General features: G+C 39.3%; 2 protein-coding genes across 3 annotated transcripts; one reads left to right on the top strand and one right to left on the bottom strand.

The window, feature by feature from the left end:
• The first annotated feature begins 846 nt into the window (after nucleotides 1-846).
• On the top strand, nucleotides 847-7771 carry prkag1 (protein kinase, AMP-activated, gamma 1 non-catalytic subunit). Of its 2 annotated transcripts, none has more exons than XM_042401636.1 (13): nucleotides 847-986; nucleotides 2041-2092; nucleotides 2191-2291; nucleotides 2380-2461; nucleotides 2553-2611; nucleotides 2814-2859; nucleotides 2953-3007; nucleotides 3557-3683; nucleotides 3884-4049; nucleotides 4167-4204; nucleotides 5301-5447; nucleotides 5846-5945; nucleotides 6092-7771. In XM_042401636.1, exons 1-13 carry the CDS (start codon nucleotides 978-980, stop codon nucleotides 6100-6102), a joined length of 993 nt encoding a protein of 330 aa, XP_042257570.1. In that variant the 5' UTR covers nucleotides 847-977; the 3' UTR covers nucleotides 6103-7771. The 2 variants fall into 2 exon arrangements, with proteins under 2 accessions (XP_042257570.1, XP_042257579.1); XM_042401645.1 differs by lacking the exon at nucleotides 847-986 and adding an exon at nucleotides 1189-1319.
• A 1648-nt stretch (nucleotides 7772-9419) lies between these two features.
• LOC121889574 (activin receptor type-1B-like) lies at nucleotides 9420-18856 on the bottom strand. Its single transcript, XM_042401624.1, has 9 exons — nucleotides 18643-18856; nucleotides 15315-15560; nucleotides 13709-13975; nucleotides 13364-13594; nucleotides 13030-13197; nucleotides 11847-12003; nucleotides 11600-11724; nucleotides 11355-11485; nucleotides 9420-10470 (listed from the first exon to the last, which is right to left on the bottom strand). Exons 1-9 carry the CDS (start codon nucleotides 18749-18751, stop codon nucleotides 10345-10347), a joined length of 1560 nt encoding a protein of 519 aa, XP_042257558.1. The 5' UTR covers nucleotides 18752-18856; the 3' UTR covers nucleotides 9420-10344.
• Nucleotides 18857-20564: the final 1708 nt, after the last annotated feature.

The following is a 20564-nucleotide window of genomic DNA, read 5'->3' as shown; positions in this document are numbered from 1 at the left end:
TGAGCTTCACTGTGCAGGATGATGTATACTATGTGCATAGTTCAACACTAGAAGACTGTTTCCACATTCATCTGCCAAGGGAGTGAAAGTTTCTCTGTGCTCACCGAAAATCTGAGTTTAAAGCGAGCATGATTTGTGACATCACATCTAGTTTGAAACCAGTCGTGGTCCAATATGCAGCTTAAACAAGTGTGATGTGGAAACTTGAAGCCTCCGGTGCACAAACACTAAGAATGGACTTTACAGTTTAGTAGGAGACATCTTGTTGAAACCTGTATTTTCCTCTTGCCTTCTATTATTATTTTTGATAGTTACAACACCAAGGTAAATTGTCTTGTATGTGCAAACCTACTTGGCAATAAACCTGTTAGATTATGGAGGGAACCTTTAAAAAAAAAAAAAAAAAGACAACGTCGCATATACTGTGTGTTACTGCATAGCTCACAGTGGCTGTGCATAGGTTGGTGTACTGCAACAGCTGTTCATTTTTATAACTTAACATGCATATTAAATTGTATGTAGGTATACAGATAAGCAATGTACCAAATGTCATCCACTCTGCTGCCAATCTAAGAGAAGCAGCAGCAGTGTGGAGACCAGAGAGTGTACTGCGGTGACACTTCATGCATTACGGTAAGCGATATTGTTTTCCCCCCTTTAGGACGGCGAAGTCTTGACCCGCCCTACTCTGCCTCTGATTGGCTTACCCTGATATTCTTACCCAACACTAACCAATAACACTCCTTATGCGTAAACCTAACCAACCCAACCAACGAAGGCAACAACAAGTACTAGACAATCAGAGGCAGAGTAGGGCGGGTCATGACTTCGCCATCCTATGAAAATAAAATTGGCGGTATTACGGTAACGACTTTACGCTGATCAGGCTCTAGTTGTAGCGGAAGTACTGTGGTTTTGCAAGATCCTGCCCGTTGTAAACGAACCCGGTTACAGGAAGAGGACACGGCGAATGGAATATGGAGTGTGTAAGTTATCTAACTACATTGACATTATTTTTTTATAGCCCAGTAGCTTTCTATCTAAAGAAGACATTTGCACCTACAGTTACCTGCCGTGACTTTCCGAAGCCCGCTAAGTTTAGCAGCTACGCTAACAGTATATGTGTATCCGCTGTTATAAAATATTGAGTTGAGAATGTAACTGTGTCCAGTTGGAATAAAACGGACACACTGTCATCGCTACTGTTGATGTGCAATCCGAAAAACGCTAAGTTACTTTACATAAAACCATAACAATACCGTCAGCGAGGCGTTAGCATTAGCCAACGTCACAGTGTTGACATTAACGAGCCAGTCGAGGTGACTCTTTAATTTCAGCTTCAACTTTTTCATCAGACATTATGTGGCTTAATTTACTGCCTTGTTTTAGAAGTTATTTCACTCTGGTAACGGGGCTGAAACCATAGTAACATTAACAGCACTTGACTAGCATCTCAACTACTCTAACCGGTAATTAACTAGCTAACGTTGGTTAATTGTAACAAGGTTTGTGTTCAGGTTGAAGAAGCTTTAACGCTGTATTTGTGTAACTACCTTGCATCCCCCAACTAAAGTCACGAACAATGAAGCAGTACGTAACCTTATTGTGTGAGTTATACATGCCTGTCCTGGGGTATAATACAGTGGACCTGTTGTTAGTGGGACCTTAATGAATAACACCTTAATAACTCGGTAAACAACATTAATTCACACCTTTTTCTTACAGTTAACTTTACCTAATCCAAACCATCATTATCGTAACCTAGGCTTGACTGTTTACAACCAAAGACTGTAATTTACAACGTTATACGCAGCTTAACCTCAAGTATTTTATCTTATCATAAACATTTTCAGCCTCATGCCTAAAGCCTGATTTGGCGGGACAACCCTGTTGGGGTCAAACATTTACAGTAGCTGTACTGTGAAGATTATTTGGCCATGTTAGGTAGGCTTTTGTATCATAGCAACAGGTGTAACCCTTTCATTTGTTCTGCAGGTTGCTGGAAGGTTGCCTAAACAAATTATGATCTTTATCTTTCAGATTCAAGTAACTCTTGATGATCTTGAAGGCAAAAAGGAGCCAGTCGTAGAGGGTAAGAGACTAGTATGAATCACATTAGACCAAACTGAGAAACCTTAACATTTAAAAGCTGAACAGGTGTCTTCAATAGTCTCTATCTCATTCCCTCAGACCCAGAGCACAATGTGTACACCAGGTTTATGAAGTCCCATCGCTGTTATGACCTCGTACCTACCAGCTCCAAATTGGTTGTGTTTGATACATCACTTCAGGTAAAACAAAAGCTTTGAATCTAAAAAAAATGGAACCTCTCTCATTAGCTTATTTAGACTGACACAGTTGATATAATTAATTTTACAGGTCAAGAAGGCATTTTTTGCACTTGTTTCCAATGGGGTGAGAGCAGCGCCGCTGTGGGACAGTAAGAAGCAGTGCTTTGTTGGTAAGCGCAGTTTTCAGTTGGCTCCGTTTCACTCTGTGTAAAAGAAAATTGAATAAAGGATTGACTTAATGCTTCTCATTCATCTCCACAGGTATGCTAACCATCACAGACTTTATTAACATCCTTCATCGCTACTACAAATCTCCATTGGTAAGATGGTGGAAATCTTTGAATTGTAAGAGTGTAACTTATTTAATCTCAAACTTGAACAGCGAGGTTGTTTTGTAGGTTTACAACTAATATGATAATTGTGTTATTACTGTCTTTTCCCTTTGCATTAAGAGCTTGTCTCGATTTCTTTCTTAGTCCCTCCCTAAAGAAGTCACCTTTTTCTCTTCTTTTAATCTTTCAGGTGCAGATATATGAGTTGGAAGAGCACAAAATTGAAACATGGAGAGGTGAGAATATTTGCTGAATAAGTCATGTATTTCTCGTCATTTATTCTGGTAATTTAGAAGGTTAAACATTGTTTTTGTTCTTGTTTTTAACAGAGCTGTACCTTCAAGACTCTTTCAAGCCCTTGGTTAGCATATCACCAAATGCAAGGTGAGTTTTTTTTTATTTTTTTTAATGCTTAGTAGTACTTGTAGGCATCTACATTTTGTGATTGTTGGTGTCAAACTTCACTTTTCTAAATACATGGTCATTGCGTGCTGGAGCATACAACAAGGAGGCATCTGATGGTTTAACCTGTGGCACTAACTTTTTAAAGCTGGTCTATTTCTAGCAGATATTGTTCTCTACACCTTATTTTTGTGGTCAGAGTCTCTGCCAATATAGTGGGACATACATAAAACACTACCTGAAAATGAACTGTGTCTACAACCAGCTTTTACTCTAATTTTGTGACTGATAAAAACTAATTATTAACTCAATGATTTTATCAATATTTCAGTCCCACACCTTTTGTTGTGTAGTTAAAAGTAAAATGTCTAAAAACCAAAACGCTTCAAGTTATTACATACTACAGACACTAACAGTTAACAAACTAGCATTCGTACTAAGCTAGTTTTCTTTTAATTTAACTGCCTTGTGTCAGAGTATGCTACATCCAAGTAACATGATTGATTTGATCCTCTTTAACTTCTCTGTTAGTTTGTATGATGCAGTATCATCTCTGCTGAAGAACAAGATCCACAGACTGCCTGTAATCGACCCCCTGACAGGAAACACACTCTATATCCTCACGCACAAGAGGATCCTCAAGTTCCTGAAGCTTTTTGTAAGTCTCTTTGGCTTCTCTTCCACATTAAATACTTATCAAATATATTATCAGCCACTTCTTGGTTTGTCTGTTAAATTCCGATAGTAAAACTTTTAGCTACAGTTAATGAAACAGTGTTAACTATTATTGGTTTTCAAGTACATCCAGTCTCCTGCAAGTTCAACTAAGTGTGTACAATCTCTTGTTATTGTTTTCAGATATCAGAGATGCCAAAACCCTCGTTCTTGCGTCAAACCTTAGAGGAACTGAACATAGGAACATTCCAGAACATAGCGGTGGTGCGCACAGACACACCTCTGTACACGGCGCTGGGTATTTTTGTTGAGCAGCGAGTGTCAGCGCTCCCTGTTGTGGACGACAAAGGTGGGTGGGCTGGTTGAAATGTCATCCTTGTTGATTTTGCATGGATGACCAGAACACTTCTTGAATTTTGTGTGCTTATGTACTGATGTGCTCTCTCTCTCTCTCCCTCTCGTGCAGGTCGAGTGGTGGACATTTACTCAAAATTTGATGTCATAGTAAGTTGCAAGCATTCTGTGTGTACTGTTTTTTTTTTTTGTTTGTTTTTTAAACCCTTTTTGCTCGTAAACTAAATAGTATAGTCGAGAAAGTAGACACTTTACCTGTATTCTAAGTTGAGAGTATGGTTGTCTTTATATACATAATATCAAATGGTAGAAATTTTGATATACTGGTTCTAACTGGTAACTGCCATAAATTCTAAAATAGTGGCCGGTGCCTTTATTTAACTCAGAGGCAGATAGAAAAGGGTTTATATTAGAGACAGCCATTTATTTCTAATTTCCACTGTTTTAATGCAAACTCAAAACTTCCTCCATGTTGAACTGTTGTCTTAATAAATTCAATATAATTTCCACAGCACTAACTCCATCAGTGCAACTATCATGTCAGATATTCCACTTTGCCCCCCCCCCCCAAACACTTTTAAGCTACCATGACTGAAACTCAACACTTTCTCAGGAATGTCACATTAAAAGTTGTGCAGCTTTCCCTTTTATAGGCTTTGGAAGACGCAAAGAAGAAAACATTATTTCTGTTTTAAAAAAAGCCACTCAGAGCAGCAGAGTGATGAGTATGACATGGCTCTGTAATTGTTGTACTGATGGAATTAGTGTTGTGGAAATAGACACTATACTAAATTTAACGTGTGAGCTGTTGTAGTGGGCTACAAGTAATTCCACTCCCAACGTTTTTTCACCCAGCCTGTATTTGCTCATGTTGGTCATGCTCCTCTATTATTTCAGACTTGGCTGTCATTTGAATACCATTTTTATATGAGAATTTATGGTGTCCCTTTTATATCTGATTGTATGGGGTAATTGTGGAAAGCGTTGCAAATCATGAGCAGGACTTTCGCTTCAATGTAATGAATCACTTCAACTTGTTAAATATTTAATACAGTAAAGAAAAGACATTCCAGTGTTGTTATTTTAATCTATATCTATTAATTTCCGGACATTGAAATTATAAAATTATTTCTTTGATGATTTCCTGCATGAATCTCTTGAATATAACTTTAACTTAGTTTTCTTTGAACAGTGTAGTGCAAGTGAAGATGAAACCTTTTTAACCTGAGGTTCTGTGTTTATGTAGAACCTGGCAGCAGAGAAGACGTACAACAACCTGGACGTGACTGTGACAAAAGCCCTGCAGCACCGCTCCCAGTACTTTGAAGGAGTGTTGACCTGCAATAGGCACGAGACCCTGGAGGCCATCATCAACAGACTGGTGGAGGCAGAGGTGAGAGTCTGATCAACTAGCGATTCCTGTCATTATGTCCTGTCATCCTGTCATGAAATGGAGGGGCGCATCAGGTACTACCTGAAAAGCAGCTACAGCTACAAACACCTTTTCTTGAATAATAATTTAATAAATTGATCAAGTCAAAAATGTTTTACAGCAGAATAACTTAATGTGCACATATCTGTCCTTCAGTTTGACATCACTATACTTCAGACGATGCCAAGATCTCTCATGACGTTCATCCTGTTATATGTCGCTCCTCATCTCTTGAAATAAACCATTCATACTGCTTATCTCTTGTTATCACTGCTGATATGAGCGTACGCTTACATTGGGATGCATCAATTTCTGCACACATGGGAATAACATTGACGGTCTTCCTTTGTGTTCTTCAGGTGCACAGGCTGGTGGTGGTGGATGAGCAGGAAGTGGTGAAGGGAATCGTCTCCCTTTCAGATATCCTCCAGGCACTAGTGCTTACAGATGGAGATGAGGGTAAGTAAAGTGTCTGAACACATGGTATTTGGAGAAATGGCAGCATAGTAGGAATACAGGAATTGCGCAAGTAGTATTACAAGTAGTGCAAGTCACATATTTTCCTAAATATTCATAGTAAACTAAGTGATGTTTTTTTTCCACAGGCACTGCTTGAGGAAGTATTCAAACAAGGAAAGGCCACAGAGTGTCTAGAGCAGAGCAGAGAAAGAACAGGCATGTGAGAGGGAAATTATGACATAATACTGAAGTATCATCACCCATCTCCATGTAAACATTGCAAACCTATATTCACACTTCTCCCTCTCTGCAAAAATATGAAGTTCACCACATTTCAGCAACTCAGCAATATAAAATTGTAGTAGTACAGGACATATCGGAACTCCTGTAAATCGAGCCAAATTCCACGCTTCCTGAGAGAGCCGAGAAAGTTGCAAAAGCACAAGAAACCTCCGAAGAGGAGCTGCAGTCACTCAGGATGACCAGCATCATTCCACATCTGTGGCTGCCGTGCTGATCAATGTAGAGGACCATCCATTATGACTTTGATCACCAAGGTATTCCAGATAAAATAAATGAATTGTTAGATAAAACAAGTAATCAGTTAGCAGCTGAAAGAAAACTGATTGTAAAACCTGTATTGCCTTTTGTTGGCAACATTTCTTCCATTTGCATCGAGGTAGATCTGGTTCTGGATGCAAATCAGTTTATCTAAGTGTAATTTTAAACACTGTGTAACTTTCTCAGATCAACATTTTGAGTTTGTTGTTGTTCTGGCATGTTAAGACATTCGCCTCAGCCCTGTTCTTTTCTAACATCATACAAGAAGAACAATGTTTTCCAGCTCAGACTTTGAACAACTTCAATTTGCACAATCTTTGTGTGAAGATTGTACAAATTATTTAGTTTAATTTATCATTCAAACACTAGGCAGACCTTGGAGACTGTCAATAGACTGCACCGCGGTTTTTGAAAATGATTTCATTGACGTAAAACAAACAGTCGTCAGTAAACATCAGGTCATGATTTAACTAATTTTGTCGAAGTCCGGACTTTTGTTGGTTTCAAATCCTCCTCCAACAATAGCTCTGGATCAATTTAAGGCCAGCTCAGATTAATCCAAAAAATGGTATTTTATGTTCAATTATCATAGTTACCAATGTGGAAAGAATTCAAAGGCTCAGGTTATAATCTGTTGTGTAGCCAGACAGTAAAGCACCAAACTTGGAAGAGCACTTTAGGCTCCTAAAACAACCTCACTGGTAAAGTCCAGATGACCGTTCAGTTGTGCTGTTTGAATGCATAACCTCTACATATTTATGGGTTTTCTGTTTTGCCGTTTTGTTTGTTTATATATAACAATGTATAAAGGATTGTACATCTCACTTTAGAGCGACATTTTTCTGCTTGTTTTGTTACCCACACTTTGAGGTTTTGGCATTATTAGCGTTAAAGGGATTTGCTTATTGCTTCAGTGCTGCGAAATCTCATATTTTTCTTTTGGAAAAGTAGAACTTCATTTGAATACACATTACCAGTCTTTGATATTACTCATTTGCAACAAAACTGGTTTCTGATTATTGGTGTGTTATGTTGACGTCAGTAACGACATGTTTGTGTGTTCATCAGTTTACGTCTTTATCAAAAATCACTAAACACCAGCATTTCCCTTCCATTTTCTTCAGGGGATAAGCAAAGGAACATGTCACACTTCCTGTTTTGGTATACATGAAATGGACAACTGTATGTAAATGCACAGTTTTTGTACTAATCTGCATCAAGATTATAATTTAAAGGATGAGCAATAAAGGTTCTTTGAGAGTTTGTTTTAAGTGGAGTTCATTGTTTAAATGCATGCATCTTGTATATCATATGAAACTTTGTCTAAACATGTAAAGTTATTAAAGCTGCAACCTGTAACTCATTTACATGTTGTCAGCAACAAATGTGTATTTAAAAAGATGAAAGTAAAACAAATAGACACCACATAGGAAAACAACTGTATTTCTTAATCTATGTATATTAGAAGTTACATAATTGAAGTCCTGAAGGGGTTTTTACATGGGTACAGTTCTGTCTTTGCCACGACTGGACAGAGACCTGCGAGTTATCACAACCTGATGTATAATACCTCATTTCTTTAACGCCAAGAGATACTTGAAGCAGGGTATTTAACACCTTAAATATGCTATACATCTTTTACATTGTAAGGCAAATACTACTTGACAAACATCCCCCTTTAGTGTACAAACATGGTTGACATCCAACCACCTATGAAACCGTTGTCGTCTTTCCAGCCAAAAGCAACAAGTGCAGTCGAGCTCTTCTTACAAACACATCATAATACAGCGCAAGTGAGCAAGTGATTCTAAAACAAAAAGTATTGGTCAAAGACAGCATGTAGACATTTCAGTAGTATTTAGTGTCAACAATTCTTCCTCCAGAGAAACGTCTTTACAGTTTCCAGTCAGACAGAGTGTACTGGAATGAATTGGCATGATTTATATAAACACTTGTTTCCAGTGGCGTGATCTTAAATAAACACCGGAGGCCGTGGGCGGAGATGATTCTGAGTACAATTTGGTTGTAGTGCTGTGAGGTCAGTAGTAGTGCACACGTGGCCTTTCAGGCTTTCATATAGGGACTCGCAGCAAACATATATAAATAACATGGGAGAGATTAAACACAAACAGTACCTGTTGAATTTGCATACAACAAAAGACGAAAGTGCACCGATTTCCTGAAACATAAAAATGCAGACAGTGATTTGTGACAATGTTAGCTTCGAGGGAACAATCCACATACATTTGCACATTGAGGAGGTATTGTATGATGAACAAAGGGAACTGAGAGGGGAAACACTATAAATCAAATACTGCTCAGCAGTAATAGAGGGCAACAGGAAAAAGCCTGACACATACAGTAATGTTACTTCAGAAGTAAGAAGATGATTCTGTTTACCAACAGCAAGACAAAAGTCCTTGATTTTTTTTTCCACCAGAAAAAAATCAGATATAAAAGAGCATGACCTAAAAATCAATGTAAAATCACAAGAAACCTCCATATTGACACAAAATGAACATAAAAACAAACTATCATTCAGATTCCTGGAGTTAGTGTATTTAAAAGGGATTAAAAATAGAACCTTTTTGTCCCGTATTTCAGGTAAAGTGTAAATAGTGGCGGCTGCTGCAAAGGACAAAGGTATATCTGAATGTTTTGAGGGACTGGAGCAACGTTCACTCTCATGGCAGATTACACTCGATGAACTAATCAATAGACAGCAGCTGCATTAAGAACAGGACACTACTATATAAATATACTACATGTACCACAGTGTTACATGCTGCATGTAGTATTTTGTGAGAATCATGTTCCTATCTGTGTCACTGGCAGCTGCAACACTCTACATCTAACACTCCATCCTAATGAAATACATTTATGTTAAATTATTCCAAACTGTTCTTTTTTTTGTTGCTAAAACTTGTTTTAACAGACCCTCAAAAAAAAAAAAAAGCTTGTTGATTGGTAAGCACACTGCGGACCTGAGGTTTACAACAGCTTATGGGAAGTGCTCCAGGCAAGTGGTCCAAAGGTTACATCATATTTGGCAACGTGCCCTGAAGCTCCAGTGACTTTGAAGTCACAATACACCATGTTCAAAGTCAATGGGTTGCTTTTACGCCAGCTGTCTCAACTACTACATGCTTACATGGTAATCAGCAGACGGCTAAGCGACACTGTTGTAGCAGAACCAGATGGGTTACTTGCCTTCAAGGATTTCTAAGCGGTTTGAGATGTGCCTGTGTGGTGTCGGTGTGGCACAGAGAAACCTACACAATAACCTCACAAAAACACAAACTATTAACAAGATCTGGTCATTTCAGAATAAGTAAAAATAAGTAAAATACACTCCTAACCCTCCCAGCTTGCCCCATTACAAATACATTGAGAGCGAATGCTGCTTGTTAACTATTAAAGGACTCTGATCCAAGAGACTTTGAGGAAATATCAGCAACTGAAGTTTTAAAATATCAACTGGTTAATTACATGTCCTGCTATTGATTGCATACAAGTACAGAAAGTCCAAGGATCCTTGTTAGTACGGAGTGTAGAGAGGAGAAAACGGTTCAGGTAGGGCAGCAATAGCTGAGGACAAGACAGGAAAGGTGTTCTTGGTAGTTTGGCTGGGTAAGCGAGGTAGGGTTTGTCAGAAATCAAGTGGCTTCAAAAACTGGCAGGAGTGTTTATGGAATAATATTTTACAAAGTGCCACTCTCCATCATATTCTCTTTCTTTGTGCGTTCTTGGAAGAAGGCCCGGCGCCTTCCTCTCTGTGTGCTACGGTCCTGAGCCGGGTCCTCCGAGGTGCTGTTTCTCAGTGCTCTGCTGACTTGGCTCAGACTTTAATGTCCTCCTGGATGCTGAGCTGGGACAGGGTCTTTTTGATGCGTAGGGCCGTCAAGCGGGCAGCTCCATTAGTATACCAACACTCCCTCATAATCTTGCCCATAACCCGCAAGGCCTGGAACGACAGGAAGACAAAAGCTAGTGAGGATCAAGAGCTTATAATACAATATAAATTAAGTCGATGATATAAATATAGTTCAGGTAACTTGATATATTGCATCAGAGGGCTTTTGCAGAAAGACCTTGATCCTGTACAAGTGTTGCTCATTTATCTCGGAAATATCAATAAAGAGAAAGTTGCAAACAAAAAAGAAGATAGAAGGAGCTTTAAAGGACATCTTTGGTCTTATTTCAATGGCTGTGGCCAGTTTTTTTAGCAGTCGTGATCACATTGTTCTCACCAATGTAAATGATGAGATTTGGGAACAAATCAGCATCACGACAATAAAATCCAATGTGGTAAAGAAACACAATCAGGAACGATCAGCTCAAATATAGCCTGACCGAACAAAAAAACAAGAAATACCTTAAAATTTTGATAGATACGTACTGAACAAGACATTTTAAAGTTAAGAAATTAACTTGTGAGTGCTCTCAGGTGGACAAACTCTAAGAGAAACACTGTTTCCAAATGACCTCAAACATACTTTTGCCATTTCTGTACCATGTAGCCATTTATACTTACATGTTGGCCGACATATACACTGATACCATATCTCTGCAATAAGATAATACCAGATCAACTTTACTACATCTAAACCACTTTTTGGAGGTAAAACCAAGAGTGAGCACACCTGAAATGTGCATCGCTCATGGTGCAGATGCCTCAGTGTTCCTAGACTTCCTCTTAATCCGGTGAGTACAATGTTATTATGACAGATATGAATGATGGCAAAAATACTAAATCAAGACCCTAGTTGTAATAAACTGGACTTGCACCATAAAACAGTGCAGATCTTGAAAAATTACAAAAATTCGGTTTCAAACAGTTTTCATCACCTCGTAGCTCTGCCACCAATTTGGGATGTTGGGTCGTAGCTTTTGGTCACATACCACCTTTCTCATCTCCTCTATGGAAGGGTCAGAAGGTACCAGGTCATAGTAGGGCAGCTGGTACTCTTCATGGATACCTGATAGCACAAGACAACACTGAGGTCAGATCAGTGCTGCAATCTCAGCTGTTACATTGAGCAAAAAAAACAAACACAGGTTGAGTAACCAGAGTAAAAACATAAGAGTCTGACCTCCACTGTTACAACGGCGTGCAATCTCCCAGTAGACCAGCCCCAGAGCGTAGATATCTGCACATTTGAATGAGTCAAAGTGTCTCATGTTGATAGTCTCATCCAGCACCTCTGGAGCCATGTACCTGTGAGACGTACAAAACAATCCCAGTTTGTAATCATGTACAGAATTAAATGGGAAAGATATCTGTGAGAAAGGACGGTCAGTGTTAGGTCAGGAAATGTAGGTGGGTGTGTTGACACAGACCTCTTGGTGCCCACCCTTTGATTAGGGGCGATGTCGATGGTGTCTGTGGCAGAGTCGTGACGGACAGCCAAACCCAGGTCAGCGATCGCACAGGTGCAGTTCTTCTTCACAAGGATGTTCTTGGACTTCAGGTCTCGGTGGGCAATGCCTGGCTTTCCTATCAAGACATAAATTAACATGACAATCACTTGTGGATTCTTATATTCTGTTTTCAATTTGTTTTTCAACATGTCAATCGACTTTGGAAAACTAGAGACTAGAACATGTTATACAATTTTCACTTTTTGAGCATTACATGAGAGCAAAATAATTTTCCTGAGCCATACTAAAGGTATACAGTATATAGTTGTAGAAATTCAGTGCAAATTCTACACACTTTTTGAGACATTTACCATTTATTTCTCCTTTTTAATTGCACAAGTTGCCATCTTGCAACAGACATATTGAGACATCCCTTCAATAATAGAAGGACATCTCCAAGAACTAATTTATAAAGTTTTTTTAAGTTTCTATATACTGTTGTGACATATTCATAGGATGACTCAATCCAATTACATCTTGCAAGTCTTGCGTTAGATGGCACAGATCAGTGGTCAACATGAATGTCCTTGTGCCAGTCTGTGGTGTCTGAGAAATGTGTTTTTAAATGGTAAATCTATACAACCAGCACTAAAAATGGTAGAAAAAAGCTTTGCTGATAGAGACATCTCTCAATTTAAACGTTTTTTTTCAGATGGTAAACACGCTTTTTTTGCTTGTGTTATTGCCAAAATTAACCAGTAAGATCAGAAGTGTGGAACTGCCTGGAAGAACCAATTCAATGGTAGCACTTAAATTTGTATGAAAATTCAGAGAAATCATAAAAATAATTTAAGTACTGGTAGCTGCTGCAGAAACAGATGAGAAAGTAATGTGGGGTGTGGAGCTTCGGCTGTAACTAACCTACAGTATGTGAATAAATGTATTTATGAACTAAAGAGCAGACTTGACTTGCTCAGGTCTGGAGGTATTTGAGGAGTCATTAAAATAGACTGTGGTTGAACAATGAAAAGACCTGGCTGGTTTGACGTTTATGTGTGACAATTTCTAAGAACACATTTTATTAGAATCGGAAGTCATGAAAAATGTAAAGTATGGTTCAATACAAATGCACAATTATACAGCACAAAAACAGAAACACTACCTTGTGTTCCAAGAATCTCCATGTGCAGATGTGCCAGGCCACTGGCAGCTGACAAGGCCAGTTTGATCATTCCTTCAGCAGTGACAGGGTAACGGTTCAGGTAGTCAAACAGAGAGCCGTATTCATGGTAGTCTGACACCAACCACAGCTGGGTCCATGTGCCATTGTCTGAGCAAGATATAGAAGTATAGAGACAAAGAAGAAATGATACGTTTACTTGAAGTGATTAATTAGTTTAGATGAGCTATACAAAACAAGTAAAACACAACAACCCTAAATTGTATGTTATTAATTTATTCTTTGACTAAGAATGCAAGATGTTACAGGTTTGCACCTTTGTTGTCAGCAGCTATAAAGCCCAGGATGTTCTCATGGCGGAGCATGATGGTCTGATAGATTTCAGCCTCACGGAACCAAGAGCGCTCTTCTCTGGACGAGAAGATCTTCACCGCTACGTCACCACCCCTCCAACGTCCGCGCCACACCTCGCCGAAACGCCCCTTACCAATGATCTCCTGGAGGACGATTGTCCTGGCCACAGTCCGCTGGACAAACAGAGGCAGACCTGTTCAGAGCAGAAGAGAATAGAGACCAGTCACATGATTTGAACATAACAAAACCAGTGTGAACTACAACATGAGTGTCGACCCGCAGCTACATTATAATAGTGTGCACTGACCTGAGCCTGAACCAGATGTGGACAGGTCGTAAATGAGGTCCTGCAGGGTCCTGTCTTTGGCTAGGTAGAGGTGGTCACAGGAGGGGTCCTCAACCTCCAGCCTCTGCCTGTGGCTGTAGGCTCTCTGGTGGTACTGATACACGAACACGCCCACCAGCAGCAGCAGACACAGCAGGAACAGCGGCCCCGCAATCACAGCGACTAGTTCCACCAGACCCCATGTCCCACCTGGGCCGTAGCCTCCCCCGAGTCCCGACTGGGTTGTCACTGAAAAGAGACCACAAGTGAATTAATATGTGGTGACTGCAACCCAATACAAATATGAAACTGACTGCTTTCCCTGATATGAACTGCTTCATGTCCTTGAAGGATGACAGTGAAAAGCTTTTGGCTGGGCAGACAATTAGAAAACTGAGTCTATATTAATTGACGGTTGCATTCACTGACATTGATTATTTCCAGTTATTTTACAAAGAAATACTCAAATATGTATACTCAAAGGAAAAGCAGCTACAAGAAGTGTACTAATACTGTAAAAGGTCTGCTCAAACCCCCCCCCCCATCCCCCAACCAAACTGAACATACTCAACTGCCTTCCACCTGGTCCCTGCCTCTTAGACCCCCCCCCCCCCCACACACACACACATACATTCCCCAATGCAACTGAACTGAATCGAACTGAATACAACTAAACTGAACTGAACTTAAGCCCTTCACCCTGATTAACACACCCATTCACCATACTCTCTGTATCATAAAGGAACTGAATTTAAAGGTGATTGTGAAGGTGAAAAATGTGAAGGGAATGTAATTTCTGTTTCTTATATATAGTTTATAGTTTGGTTTAATATATGACCCTGTGTGGAGTTGTGTGACAGAGTTTGAGTTACTTATTGTATTTGAATGCTTGGTTTATCCTGCTTATGAGTTGGTTTCAATAACATTTGTTAATGAAGATGCTTTGGGTCAATGGTGTTTTTTCCCATTTGGTAATTCTTTTGTAGCAAGGGTTGTAGGCTAACTGGGATTATCGTGCCAAGTTACTTGTGTATACTTTTATATTTTCTTGTTCCTTAACAGGCGACAGGGTTCGTTATTCTCCTGTCTGGCGCCCGACAATTTGCATTTTAAGTAACTATTTTGGTACCCTACGCTACACCGCACTCAATGAGTACGAGAGCCTGCGAACCAAGTAGAGCCGTTTTGGGTTCAAATATCAGTCACTTTGTTTACACCAGGTGCTGCTTTTTGGTTAAAAACCTCATCTAAACTTGTGTTTTATGTTCATACTGCCAAACCTTCCTGTCACAATATTTCACACCGACACTCTTATCTTATACACTATGCAAAATATCTAACCACACTGCACAATGGGAAATGCTCATATTCACACAAAAAGCGTGTTTACAAACTCACAGGAACTGAGATGCTTTAGATAACATCACAGACAATGTTAGCTGTGTATGAATGCGGGCTGTAACTAGGCCACAGAGTCAGTTTCAGGGGTAAAGTTGAAGACTGGGGGTTGACTCGCTGCATGTTAGGAGCAGGAGTGATAAATGTAAAAACTGATCATCTGTCTTGTGCAACACTTCACAGTTCTTACCAGAGGGCACTTTGAGGTCAATGCTGTTGCAGTAGTCAGTGTAGCAGCAGTGGATGTTGAGTAAGCCCTCTGCGCCGAGGCAGTAGAATGGTTGTCCAGGGGGCACGAGTTTATCCCGCGTGATGCAAATCCGAATGTGCTGTTCTTGGCCATCAATGAAGGAAGTGGAGGCCATGCAGGCCCCGTCGGTCTCGCACTGGGAGCCAGTCTTGTCACACTGGGCGGTGGTGCAGTTACACCAAAGAGCTTCATAGACAGAGGGCAAAAAAGAAGCAACACAGTGGGAAATATGATCATTTGCATGATTCAGAGTTTTGGAGTTTGGTCTGCAAGCGCTGCAAATTCATACTGTGTGTACAGGCTGCGAATTAACCGTTGAAAAACATCAGCAGTCAGTCAAAACTATTAGCAAAGTATTTTCTTCGAAGCTGTACAGGATTGTACATCATACTTATGAGGGCAGTAACAGCCAGTTGTGACAATTTGCAAAACACCATTAAGGTTACTTCTATTCTGGTTTCTTTAGCTTGTAACACTTTAGGTTTTAGTCATCAAAGATAATGGCAACAGGATCAATTAGCTTTGTAAAAGGCACCAGTGAGGTTGAAGAGTAAAGCAGTACAACCCTTTTAATATATAAGGGTTAAAAGGGAAGGCTTTCAGATGACTAATATCTTGCAAAGATGACAGAGAGGGAGGATGGTGCTGGCATGTCCAGGAAGCAGAGGAAGTGTTGGAGGTGGGGTGTGTTGTCGGGTGACATGGGCTTTAGGAGAATGGGTGGAGGGTTTATGTGAGGGCATGTAGGAGCAGGGAGTAAATGACCAGCTGTGACTGTCATTAGACTAACAAGAGAACGAGACTTCCTCTGTGAAAGTAGGAGTAATGTTATTAAGACGCAGACATGATGTGACATTCCAGTAATTCTGAAAAAAAAAAAACCCCGAGTGGATTCTCAGCAGAAAATCGCCTGACTAGAGCCCGTCTTGGATGTGTTTGTTAGAAAAACCAACACCCACGTCTACGTCAAACGGGAGGAATATACTGTTAATGTGTTTCAACATCTTTTGACTCACACAAAGACAACACCTACGTAGCGGATGCTGGTGGGTCAAGAAACGAGAAACAAAGTGACTAGAGAAGAAATAAGGAAGATTAATGCTGACTAAACATGAAATGAGACTAACATTTCAGACTTTCCACAGCTATAAATGTCACAACTTCAGTCTTTATTAGGCTGATTGTTTTAAGCCACAAAGAAGAACTCAGAGAAGAAATAATCAAGTATTTCAAAACATGACATACAGCCAAGACCACTGTGGTAAAAAGGAAACAGGCAAAAGCAAAAATATTTCAAGTGATCAAAACAAATCACAATGTATATAATGTTTCCTTGTGAAATATCATAACAGTTAATATCACCACTGCAACTCTGCTGAGTCTTTTCAGATTTCAACCTGAACAGAGCAGGATTGAGATGCTATACTTTACAACATCACGTATTACAGCCTGTTCCCTGCTATTAAATACAACAACGAAAACAGAAATAAGACATCTCAGTGTGCAAAATACAGAACACAGAGTGGGGATTTGAAGAAATGTGCGATATAATCACATCGTTTAACACATAGCAATGACAGAGGGACGGAGAAGGAACAGTTTCCACGTCTCGTAACATCACTCTGTCCACTCTGGGTGGGTGATTAGATGATATGTACCTTAAAATTAGAGAAATCTGTTAATGGTTTATACTGTGGCAACTATTCCTGTAACATCTCTGGTTGTATTTGGTCATTGTGGACAATATTGCAAATCACTGTGCAAAGAAGCTGAGTATAGGTAACGGACAAAACAGCACGGAAGAGGATGCAACATTTGGGCAAACCAAGGGCTAGGACTGCCTTATGGCAATGTTGGATTTACAGGAGTTCTGCATCAGTTTGAAGAATTATCTATATTTTTCGGATGTTGAAATTCACCAGATAAACCCAAGATAGACATCCCCACAATTTCCAATCTGATTATTTTATCTAAATGTTTTCTCAGTTGAATTTCTAGGAAATTGACAGTATCACATTATTACAACTTACACTTGCATTTACCATAACAGAGGATATTACTCTGCCTTATCAGATAACAAGTCACGCATCACATTAACTAGAGCCAGACCGATATCTCAGCCGGGCTGGTACATCGGCCAATATTAGCTCATTGCAGATATATTGGTATCTGTATATATGTATATATGTCCGCTGATAAATGACATGAAATTAAAATAAAGAAATGGCAAAGATATGTTTTGAAACAGTGCCACCTTTTTTGTAGTTGGTACAACAGAGAGTGGTTTATTTTTCAGCTGCAAAATGTCCTGCTCAGTGTGTTTCTTGGTCGCAATTTAAAAACAAAAACAAACAAATTTAAAGGTGCCTCATCAAAAACACTGATTTATGTTATGGGTTGTGTAAAGAAAATTAATATCTATTTGATAAGCTCTCAAATATCAATATCAGTATCGGCCTCCAAAATCTGATATAAGTCAGGTTGTATAATAAACCTGCTGCTAAACATACTTTTACATAAAAGCAAGAACAAAATACTGCTGAAAACTAGTGAAGACGCTCCAAATCATGATAAACTGTGCAATAATAATAACCAGACTTTTACCAGGTGAGATATATATACAGAAACTTGTCTCAGCAATACAGCATTAAACAGCTGTCTCTATCATCTGTCTCTGTAGCTGCACAGAAAGAAGAGTTTTACATGAGTTTGAGCCTGGATGCTGCACACCTGAGATTATTATTGTCTGACCACCAGTCATATGAAAACATTACTGACACACACAGTAACATCCTCATGCCATCATTAGTTCATTGCACGCCAGAATAATATTACTGTGTTGCAGAGAGGCTTAGAAAAGAAAAGGTTTTAGGGTGAATACACATCCTCAGTCACGTATTTATCATTACTACAAAAATAAGCTGTCTGGCTCCAAATCTGACCAAAGACTGTCTCTGTTTTACAGCAGAGCTCATATATAAATGCTTCAGGCTAGCTTAAGTAGCTCGAAAGCGGAAGAAAGACGATGAGATCAGTGTTAGCTGCATTTACATGAAAGCCATTCATGTAACACCCGTGTAGTAAGTTAAATTAAAGACGACTGAGCTGTTTTCCTTTCTATGGGTCAATACAGTTTGTTGTCTGGCTCGGCGAGCTAGCTTAGCTAACATTAGCTGGCAGCTAATTCCACATTCGTTCGCCGTGATGATGATGATGATGACAGCGGTCCTGAGCTTATGAACGAAACAAAACAAAACAAGTTACTCACCCTCGCTGGTTCCGTACAGGACAGCCTGAACAACCACCACTAACGACACTCGTAAACTAGCCATGATCAATGAATTCCCGGTGCATGATCGCACCGCATCATCGCACATTTAGCTAACTAGTTAGCTGCCGTTAGATGTGGCGAGGCGTGATGATGACAGCTAACCTGTCAGTGCTCAGACTGCAGCTCAGTGACAGTAACATGCTCCACCAGCAGGCAGCAGCACACACACACACATACACACACACACACACACACACACACACACACACACACACACACACACAGGGTGGAGATTTAAGAGGTCAGTATCTATCTATCTATCTATCTATCTATCTATCTATCTATCTATCTATCTATCTATCTGTCTGTCTGTCTGTCTGTCTATCCATCTATCTAGCTATAAATACATTTTAAAATTTAAATTTTTCATTTAATTTTAGCACTGCTTTGTGTATTACATTATTACCATTACCTTATTCTTGTCCTATTTTTATTCTTCTATGTTGCATTTGTGGGAGCAAACACAAAGACACCTTCTTTGTATACTTGCATGCATGGCTAATAAACAGATTCTGATACCTTGAGAGATACAAACACATAACATATCACATAAATATTGGTCTACAAGGTCACTCATAGATGGCGCTTTTGTCAACAGGTCCCTTGTACAGAGCTACATTCCCTTCTCAGAGGCAGAATTAGCATCTAATTGCTGTGAGATTATTACCAAATTTATTAGAGAAATGGAGCAAAGGCTGCCTCTGTAGCTATCGTTGACATTAAGGTCACATTGACTGATCTTTTATCTATTTTTATTTGTAACTTGAGGGCATCAGAACAAGCTGAAAATACATTGACATACAGGTATTGCCACCTTATAAAGTTGCAGCCTATTTTCGAATCCTGCAGAAACGGAGGAACATTATCATTCATTGGAGAAGTCCATTATTCACTCCTTTTATCTCCTTCAACTCCTGAGGGAAATATCCGGCTCTTTAGAAACTAAATGCTCCACAAAATGTTCACCAGCAAGTCATTAAATTTGTCGGTCTGTAGTTGGTTTATCAGAGCTTTTCTGCTGAAAACAGCTTCCTCCTCGAATAAAGACTGATGAGAGTGGAGTTGTGGGCAGGAAAAGCAACACAATGAGCTGAAACACTCTCCTCTTAAACATGTAGAGTCCATGTACTGCCATTTGATGGTAACTCCTTGTGGGTTCATCACTACAAACAAACAAAAATCATCTTTCACATCACACATAGTCATTTGATCCTTGACTAGTGCAGCTTTGAACACCAATGAATGAACTGATACTCCTTTACTGCCTTATATTTATTTGTCATTTCAAGCAAATTAAATCCATGCACTCATAGAGTTAATAAAAGCAGGATATGTCATATGGATATGTTATTGGCAATATCAGAAAATGGCAATCAAATTTACAGTAAAAGTTGAATGAGAGGATTACACAGATCCTCCATTTTGATACATGTTAGCTACATATTGTACAATATTTACATCTGGTTACATTCAATACATAATTTTGATTTTTTTTTTTTTAAGCTAGCTATTTACAAAGAAAAAGCTCATTTTTGTCTTCTTTGGATTCTCTAAATGTCAAATAAGTTCATAGAAAATAAACTTTTTCTCAGACTAACTCAAAATATATATATTTCTCTCTGTTTTAGGCATTAGAAGCTGTATGATTCAAACTCCTGAAGAGTCTTTGCAGCACCTGTTTGAGGTTTTCTGTCATTCAGTTTTGGAAAGGAAAAAAGATCCCTGTGGGTTTTAGGTTGCTGAATATTTCCAAGATATTTGATAGTTTCAAGCCCTGAGTTGAACACATTTTAACCTCTAAACATCCACCGGGTCTCTGGTGACCAACTTAAGCCAGTTGTAAATAGCTTAGCACCATG

This window comes from Thunnus maccoyii, chromosome 3, assembly GCF_910596095.1.
Source record: "Thunnus maccoyii chromosome 3, fThuMac1.1, whole genome shotgun sequence".
In the NCBI taxonomy this organism is placed as follows: domain Eukaryota; kingdom Metazoa; phylum Chordata; class Actinopteri; order Scombriformes; family Scombridae; genus Thunnus; species Thunnus maccoyii.
Note: the sequence above shows the minus strand (reverse complement) of the source record. Positions and strands in the feature narration are given on the sequence as shown.